Source organism: Meleagris gallopavo, chromosome 19 (assembly GCF_000146605.3).
Source record: "Meleagris gallopavo isolate NT-WF06-2002-E0010 breed Aviagen turkey brand Nicholas breeding stock chromosome 19, Turkey_5.1, whole genome shotgun sequence".
In the NCBI taxonomy this organism is placed as follows: Eukaryota; Metazoa; Chordata; class Aves; order Galliformes; family Phasianidae; genus Meleagris; species Meleagris gallopavo.
In genome coordinates, this window is record NC_015029.2 from 4,745,101 (window position 1) to 4,754,036 (window position 8,936).

Consider the following 8,936-nt stretch of genomic DNA (forward strand, 5'->3'; position numbering starts at 1 on the left):
TTTTTTAAGTCCATTGTGATAAGAAAGAAGAAATACAATGAAGCTGTGATGCAGTTGTTTGCTTTAAAAATTGTTGGAGCATCAGTTAACAGCTATAGCAGTACCATGTGCCTTTATACTGCAGGATAAGGTAGCAAGGCTCTGCAGTCTGGGCCAACCTGCAGTAGTGTGCTGTAAGGTATGTGACTGCACACACAGGACTGCTGTATGCTAGTTGAGTTGTTTTGTGTTGACTCCAGAGAGAGAAGGCTTTACCTTAAGGTCATCTCTTGTAGCAGTAATATTCTGGGCTATAAGGTCTAATTTTAGGAGCTGGCTTGAAGTGCATGCATTAGCTTGCATGGTTATAAAGTGCCACGTACCTCTTGATGTAATTTTTATTTTGTTAATACCTTTCCACAGTGTAGCAGAGACATCTTCAACCCATAAATGCAGTACCAGCTCATTCTGGGGAAAAAAAAACTTCAGGAGGAAAATTTGAGTATCTTAAACCATTTTTGGTTTAAGTGACAGATGTTTTGAGTCCAGGTTATCAGGATTAGTTTCAATGATAAATTGAAATAATGTCTGACAATAACATTTGACAAAAATACCTGCTGCTTTTCCACTCTGGAAGCAAGCCCCCACCACTTTGCCTGAAAATTATACCAAATGGAATATAAATATCAATTTAATAGGAGTAGGGTCAGTCTGAAAGTCAAACCTCCTTACTTTCTTAAAGGATTTTTGCAGTCATCCTATTTCTTTTCTTTATATGGTGATGATGTGCAAATGTCTAAAAATGGAAGCTTTGCATGTAGAATAGTCCTTGATCGGGAGAGCTTTTGAGAAATGACACTCATTAGAGGATTAGGCAAGAATTAAACTGTGCTGGGAAATGACTCCTGAACGTGCTCGCTGAGCTCTTGCTTTCTGCAGCAGAGGCAGAGCTTCTCCTGGGTGTCACACAGAGGGGAGTGCGGGCTGCTTGCCTGACCTGGCAGCTGCTGCAGGAACAGCTTGCTTGATTAAGGCAGTAAGGGCTTTGTTAACCTGTGAAACAGAGTCCCTGAAGTACCTGGCTGCATGTAAATCACTGATAATGCAATTAGGAAGGAGGCTTTTTGGTGGTTATTGTTTGTTTTCTGTTTGTCTATTATTTTTTCGTTAGTTTGCTTTCCCCTGGGGAAGGCATGCTGTGGGTTTCCTGGAACCTTGATAGCTCTCTGGCTGCCGTAAGAAATGTCTTCAGTATTTTCTCCCAAAACACTGGAAAGATCCTCTCATGTAGCACCTACCCTCACTGGCCTCAGAGTTCCAAGCAAGACAAATAGAAGTTTTTCTTTCTCACTCCTTGCTTAACAAGCGTACTGTAATCCATTGGTTGCAGTTCAGACTTCAGGCTATAAGGAAGTTAGGACTCCAACAGGAATATTAACCTTGCCGTGCTGCACATGCCATGGCTTCTACTCAAAAACACTTCTGGAGGAAGGGAGGGGGCTCCAGGCACTTGCAGTTCTATCCTGGAGCCAGCATTTACAAAGGGATGTTGGGAGCACGCAAAATAACCAGAAAAATAATTTTGACAGCTGTAAAAATACTTTAGTTTCGCTGAAAATCATCAGATTAAAAAATGGAAAGGTTATTTAAGCATTGTAAAAGTGCTCTCATAGGGGGATGGGGGATGGAAGGCTTCTTTCTGACCTGTGCTACAAAGATGTAACAGAAGGGTGCTGGAATTTAGAGCTGGACAAAAGCAAACTGGTTCCTGTTTGTGAGGCTGACTGGCTGCTGGAACATGTGCTGGGGGAAAAGGGCAGCTCTGGATAGTTTCCTGGAGGACAGTGAGGTTGTCCTGCATAAATGATTGAGTGCTCCGTTTTTGCCTTAATTTACATCAAAAACTTGCTTTTCCTTGTAATCAGCAGTTTGTAAAATGCTGCATCTGCAGTCCAGATGCATTATGAGATGGGGAAGACCTAAATATTGTATATGGCAAGGGGGTGGGGGAGAGGGGAGGAAGCAGTGAATGTTACACTGTGCTGCTGGGCAGAGAGGCTGCCAGCTTCCCTCCTTCCTTGTGAGGATGGGGGCAGGCTGGGGGGATCCTCTTGGCTCAGTGAGTCTCCCCAGTGATGGGATGAACCCCAGGCCCTGCCTCACGGCTTGTAACTCTTCTCTTCTGATTACAGGCCACCTTCCACTGCCAAATCCATCACCATACCAGGGCAGGACTCTACCCTGCAGCTTACCTGCAAGGGTGAGGGAACCACAAGCAGCAACAGCAGTTCAGCCACAATTGGTTCTCTGCGTCAGACCAAGCCAAGAGCAACCATTCTCAGCTCGGGTAGGAATGCCCATCCTGGAGCCATGCTCAGTTGTACTTGGATGCTTTCTCTTCTTTTTCCCAGCAATTGCAAGCGGGGAAGTTCTTCAATATTTCATGATTTCTCAAACCCATTTTCATTGCTCTCAACTCATTTAAGAAATTCAGGAAAAACAAAACTCAGTAAGTGGGTCTGAGGAGAAGCAGCATGAATCTTTGCCACATCCATACCTCTGGTAGTGGAGATAAAGCAGTCTGTTCTTTTTCCTGAGGAATTAATAATTAATGTATCGCGTTCATCTCTGCCTTCCATTGTGTTCAATGACACTCATCATTGTTCTCCACTCAGCTATTCTTCTAGAAAAGCTTTGAAGGTTTTAGAGGTTGGTTTGAGATCTGATGGCCTTGATCCAGCTGCTGATGCAGAGTTCTTTGGCTTCTGTATGAGCCCATTTTCAAGGACACTGCGTTTTCCTGTTGCCTTTTTTCTTCCCAGTGTACTCTAAAAGCGCAGGCAGACACTGCACAAAAATAGAGCTCTGGTCACATAACCTCAGTGACAGCACAGTGCGCAGGTGCTGTTCTTACAAAGCTTGCCAGCATGTTACACTTGCACACTTTCAGATAAACTTGTTGCAAGAGAGGCAAGCTGGGGCAAGGGCGAAAAAATAGAGGTTATCCTGAAGTTTCTGTATCAAGCTCAGATACCATTTAAATGGTATGGGCTCACAAATAATAGCAGAACAAAAGCCATAACAGGAGAAGCGCCCAAACGGAAATTGTAATACTTCACTGATGGTGGCCATTTGATGCCTTCATGCTGTTAGCTATCTGTACTTAAAGTCATTAACCTCTGGACACTGTCCTTCTAGGTCCTTCAAGGCCAAGGTTAATTCAGGCACTGGGTACTAGAATTAATGATGAACTTAACAGAGGAAACTGTTGCTGTCATCTCTAGTTCCGAAGTGCATGTAAGCTCTTTGCTAGCCTGTACAACAAGCTTCTACTAACAGACTTTCACTTTCCTTAATCTAGTGGCCCAGGATCAACATCTAGTCTAAGGCTGCGGGCAGTGTACTGATGTGGTTGTGGTGTAACTGGAGTGCCTTGTTTCTCAGCAGGTGTCCCTGAAGAGCCAGATCAGAATCTGTCCAGCCCAGAGGAAGTCTTCCACTCAGGGCACTCACGGAACTCCAGCTATGCCAGCCAGCAGTCCAAGATCTCTGGTAAATATTGATCCACATGGTTGTGCCATCATTGGCCCCATCTTTTTCTTTGCAGCAAGCTCTTGTGAGAGTGACTTGCAGCCTTCTCTCTTACCCAGCTCTGTAATATCAGAGCTTCCTGGTCAGTATCTGCAGATGAGTTCATAGATGTATGTATAAACCTCAGTATACAAGAGCAGAACCTGCCTTGCGTGTTAACTCTGCTTTCAGGAAAGAGGGAAGGTGTGGTTTATAATCAGGCTGTATTTGCAGGTTACAGCACGGAGCACTCCCGTTCTTCTAGTATGTCTGACTTGACCCATCGCCGGAACACCTCCACCAGCAGCAGTGCATCTGGGGGGCTGAGTATGACAGTGGAGTGCCCTGAGGGAGAGCGGGAACACAAACTAGAGAAGCCACCTCGCCCCCCCAGACCAGCTCTTCTGCTGGACAGACCCTCCCGGTAGGTAACTGTGGTGCAGAGCCCCATCTTTGGGAAGTTGAGATGGGATCTACTCTCTGGTCTTCAGGCAGCATTAGGTTGGAATTAGCTCCTGGGAGAAGGATTGTTCCTAAAAGGAGTATTTAAATGTCCACCATTAAAGGCTGATTTTTCCCTTGATTTTCTTTCCCCAGGAGGAAAAAGGATTCAGTGGAGAGTCACCCAACACGAGTGGATGACACCAGGATCGATGCAGATGACATAGTGGAGAAGATAATGCAGAGTCAGGACTTCACAGATGTCAGCAATACTGAAGGTGAGAGCATGAATCTCAAGAGGGGAAATCTTGGCTGTTTCCTTAGCAAAGCTGCCGACCTTGTACATAGCCAGATTTGGTCTGCCACAGACTCTCCCCTTTGACAGAAATTTTCTTTCAGTGGTTGCTAGGTGTTTCTATGGTAGTAAACTGTGGATTTGAGAGCTGTGCATCAATTTGGGAACAGTGCTTGCCATTGTTCTTCTACAGGCCACAGCAAAGGTAAAACAGTAACTTAAACATAAGGGTGAGAAAGGGAAAAATTGCTCTTTCTTCTTAGCTTGATGTTGTGCTTGATCTGTATATGAGGCTCTCTTTTAAAGCAGGAGGAACTCTTAGGGGTCCTATTGCTATAGGAACACCATATAGTGTGCATATGGATTCAGAGAAATGCACTTGTTCCTATGCTGAACGTTCTGTAATGCAGCTGGGAGAGGAGAACCAGGCAACCATCAGTAGTTCTGTACTTTGATGTCCTACTTCCCTTTCTATCTGCAGACAGCAACCTGCGGTTGTTTGTGAGCAGAGATGGAACAACTACACTGAGTGGTATTCAGCTGGGAAACAGGTAGGTGTCCTGAAAGGACTGCAGACAGATTAGTTAGCTCTGGGTACGCAGAAAACTTTCACCTTTGCAACAGAAGGATTTCTAAACATCATGTGCTACATGGTGGCTTTGTTCCCACATTCGTACCCCTGGGATCTCTGTGGTGACAGTCTGCAGCTGCACTGGAGCATGAGTGCAGTTCTCAGTGGAAAATCGGAGAGAGAATTTGATCCTAGTTTTTAGATCCAAGAACGGAAATAAGTGAGGAGTAGAAGGACACAATGGTAAAGGTTGGTTCCTGTTTGGTCTTGCACTCGCAGGCAGTTTTGCCTCCTGCTGGACTGCAGCAGAACTGTAACTCCCTTTTCCCTACACCTCCATCTGTGGTGTGGACTTGTGCTCTCAATAAAGACTTCTGGAGAATAAAACTTTGTCTTGCCACTATAGCCCTTACTACAGTGTATTGACTAGTTTTTTTGTTTGTTTGTTTTAAGTTTTGTAGCACTTTTTGTAGTACAAAAACCAATAATGGCAAACACAAAGATGAGTCAAGTTGGTGGCAAAATTGGGAGCAGAGTCAGGAATGCTTGTTCTTTGCACAGTATACTCCACCCAAGCCCTTTCCCTCTGTCCTCTAAAAGGATTTGTTTCACCCAACTCTTTCAAGCTCTAGTGTTAGTTTGCATGTAACTGTCTGTTTTGTGTTACGCGGGTTGACCTCTCACCAGTTTGACTAGTTATTGTCAGTATTTTGTGTGAGGTTAGAGGACAGTGTTCATGAGAGGAAAGCTCTGAATACAAACTTGTTTGCATTTAGTAATGGGAAAATAACTTGGCTTTCTCATCTTCTCCTCTGCGTCTTCAGGGTCTCATCTGGAGTTTACGAGCCAGTGGTGATTGAAACCCACTAAATGTGAAGAACAGGGTAGAGCTGCTGGAAACAGGCCCCCTACCCAATCCGCTGCCACATGGATGCCAACCTTTACCTCTCTTCATGCAGCATTCCAGAAGGGATTTCTCCGTGCCCCTACCCATATGTTTGCACTGCAGAACTACTCCGAGACCACTCCAGATCATGCACTTTCCCTGTGTTGGCAGTACCCTCCTTCACTTCCCAATTTTTCCAGTGCCTGCCCTCCCCCTGTTTGCGAACAGACGCAAAGTGTCTGCTGGACTTATCCTTAGTCCTAGAGCATGTTGCTCTTCTGCATCCCTCACTACACCCATCCATTTGCAACGGGGGATTTCTCAGCTTGTCTCCCCAGAACATTGGGTTATGCCACTGTGAACTCTTCAAACCACTTGGGGGGGAACCATTCTAACCAAACCAAGAGCTGCTTGTTGATGACACGGTGAAATGGTTACTTGCAGGATGCTTTTTTCCATTGACTGCAAGGGAGCATCACCTTCCAAGGCAACAGTTTTATTGAACAAGGTATGCAGTGGTGTACACTTCACCTTCCTACACTTAAAACCCCAAAATTCTTTTTCTCATAGGAAGTATCTCCCAAAAGTACATTTCAGAAAATTACCACAATCCAGATGGGAGTTGATAAATGGTTAAAATGCTAGTGCTTGTTATACCACTAACTGTATTGCACCCTTCCACTGCTGGGCATGGAAGGGCAGTGTTCATCTATTAGCATTAGCAGGAGCACTTTAGAGATTCCAGATTTTACCTGGAGGAGGCTTGTCTCTGCTGTTCCAGGGGAATAATCCATATTTGCTGGACTGATTCAGCAAATAATCACTGTTGGATCTTGGAATACACTGCCTCCTTTTTGGCTTAGGAAGGGAATTGCCCTTCTTGGACTGTGAAAAGATTCTCATTATCTGATGACCATCCCCTGGGCCAGAGCGGGATGCGGTTTTCTGCAGTGGTCTCTTTGGTTTGGTGGTTAACAATTGCCTCTCTTGGCTTGGGCCAGTAAGGTAATTGGTGCTGGTTGTCCTTTCTTGATCTGTCAGTAGGAGTCTATGCCTGAGCTGGTTCTTTCTGGGGCTGGAGAGAAGCTCTGCTTGTAGGGCAAGATAAACCCGCTACCTTCTCCTTCAGAGGTAGATGGGATATTTTCTGCTGTTCTCTCTACAGCAGCTGTTCTTAGCCACTCTGTGAAGAGTCAACTTTTCTGACAAGGTTTCAAGCTTTTCTGGTTGATCTTTCAATTGCTCTTCTTCGGGTTTTTCTGCAGTTGTTTGACACTTCAGCTGCCTCTTTTCCTCGATGTGAGCAGCAGAGATGTCAGTCCCTTTCAGCTCTCACTTATAGATTCTCCTGGCAGCTGAATTGCAGATGAGGATCTGTGCAGCCGTGGGCTGTCAGCAGGCTGTGCTTTCAGCCTTTCCTGTACGGCGACTCGCGGCCTATAAGCTATTTCTGTGTAGTATCCTTTCCTCTTTTGCCGGTGTACTGTAGTAGCACTCAGCAGACGTGCACCTCGAGTAATGGCACAGGCACCATCCTGGCATGGTCAGAACATGCCCTTCTCTGACACACGTGTGCGTGCACACTCTCACAGGCACACACTGTTTCATTCGGTGAGGAAAGACTCGTAACTGATCACATTGTTGTTCAAATTCTTATCATAAAGCCTTTATAAAAAGGACAAAAAAAAAAAAGGATTAATAGTGGTCTCTGTGGCCAGAATGCATGCAGATGAGCTACTGGAAAGGGAATTTGGCAGAATGAGAGATGAGGAATGAAAGGGCCTTGATATTTTTCGCCCTGCTAGCTAAGGATGGCTGTATGGGGAGGGTGCTAGGCTGTGAGGCAGAGCTGTACAGCTGCTTACTGTGTTTTAATAGTTTCTCTCCTTAAGTCAAGAGGCTTCTTTCTGTATTTGGAATGACCATGCATAAGATATAGGTCTTTTTCACCCCTTTCCCTTCAAAGGGAAGTAAATTTGGATTACAGTTGCAAGGGGTATAGAAAACACTTAGGTTTGGTTTAATGTAGGGAAGTAATATTGGATCTTTTGATTCTGCCTGAAACAAAAGCTCTTTCACACTTTCTGGTGTTTTAACTGTGATCTCAGACTGGTAGGTTTGGCACTCGCTTGCAGGCTGGTGAGCTTCCTGCTTGCTCTGGGTGAGAGGTGCCCTGTTCCAGGGCTTCTGCGTGTGTGCAGGAAGGGGAGAGCTGACTGCTTTTCTTCTTTCCTGGGGCTCTGCCAGAAAGCTGGGCCTCGCCTGTCTCTCTGGTCAGGTCAGTGCAAGGGCAGAAGTATACAAACAGCACCGTGTGTTCTTGCCTAGCCTGCAGGTAGCAGTGGGAGCTGGCTGTCCAGCTGCTCCCAACACGGCACTTGCTGGAAATCAGGTCTTGGACACTGCCAGAGTTGCAACAGCAGCAACCAGAACTTGAAAAAAGCAAAAAAATAAGTCAGGAAAGAGGCCAAACCTGTCTCAGTCCTCCTGCTTTGCTTCTATTCATGTGGAAAACAATGATAGTTACTGTCAGAGCAATTGGGAACCAAGCGTTTTCTTCTGGGCTTCGATTGGCAAGAGTCTGCTGCCCTGAGACACCAGCAGCTAGGCATGCTGTGAAATCCACTGTGGGACATAGAAGGGATCTCTTTCCAGCAAAGCAAAAAGAGCTGAGCCATACAGAAAGCTTTCCAGGCTGGCAGAGTTGTAACCTGCTCCATCATGTAATTGTGGCCAACCTGGAAGCATCTCTGGCTTCTCTTCCAGCAGCTTGGCACATCACTGCTTGCATTTTGGATAACTGTGTCTCATGGGGTATTTCTTTCTTGTTCTACATTGTTATTGACCGCACAGGTCCTGGTCTGTATGTAGCTTTTTAGCTCTCCCACCCCTCATTTTGAACAAGAAGGCAGCCCTTGTCATTGAGCCTAATACAGCACAGCTGGGGCTGGAGTGCTCAGGATGGAGCCATGCAAAGGAGGAAGGAGCAGCCTGCTTCTCTCTCCAGATCCACCTGAGGCTGTTGCTCCGCCCCTGGCCAGCAGCAGACACACCAGGTGCTGGTCTCTTGGGAAGCTGCATCTTGCACGCACTTTCTCCTTGTTGGCATTGCTGCCGTCTGTTCCTTGTTGGATTTTGAACATTTAAGAAGTGAATCAGTTTCCAGACCCAAATCTCTGGCTAGTTTTCTTTAG

General features: G+C 45.7%; 1 protein-coding gene across 3 annotated transcripts in view; it reads left to right on the forward strand.

The window, feature by feature from the left end:
- The window catches only part of FAM102A (family with sequence similarity 102 member A), a 32,362-nt gene extending 24,941 nt beyond the window's left edge, over nt 1-7,421 (forward strand). For 2 of the 3 annotated variants that reach the window (XM_010720828.3, XM_019621425.2), the window contains exons 7-12: nt 2,172-2,326; nt 3,424-3,531; nt 3,784-3,973; nt 4,147-4,268; nt 4,767-4,836; nt 5,681-7,421. In XM_010720828.3, coding sequence (XP_010719130.1) covers nt 2,172-2,326; nt 3,424-3,531; nt 3,784-3,973; nt 4,147-4,268; nt 4,767-4,836; nt 5,681-5,726 — 691 coding nt within the window. In that variant the 3' untranslated portion in view covers nt 5,727-7,421. The remainder of the gene's footprint in view (nt 1-2,171; nt 2,327-3,423; nt 3,532-3,783; nt 3,974-4,146; nt 4,269-4,766; nt 4,837-5,680) is intronic. The other variant, XM_010720829.3, reaches the window with a different exon arrangement.
- The last annotated feature ends 1,515 nt before the right edge of the window (nt 7,422-8,936 follow it).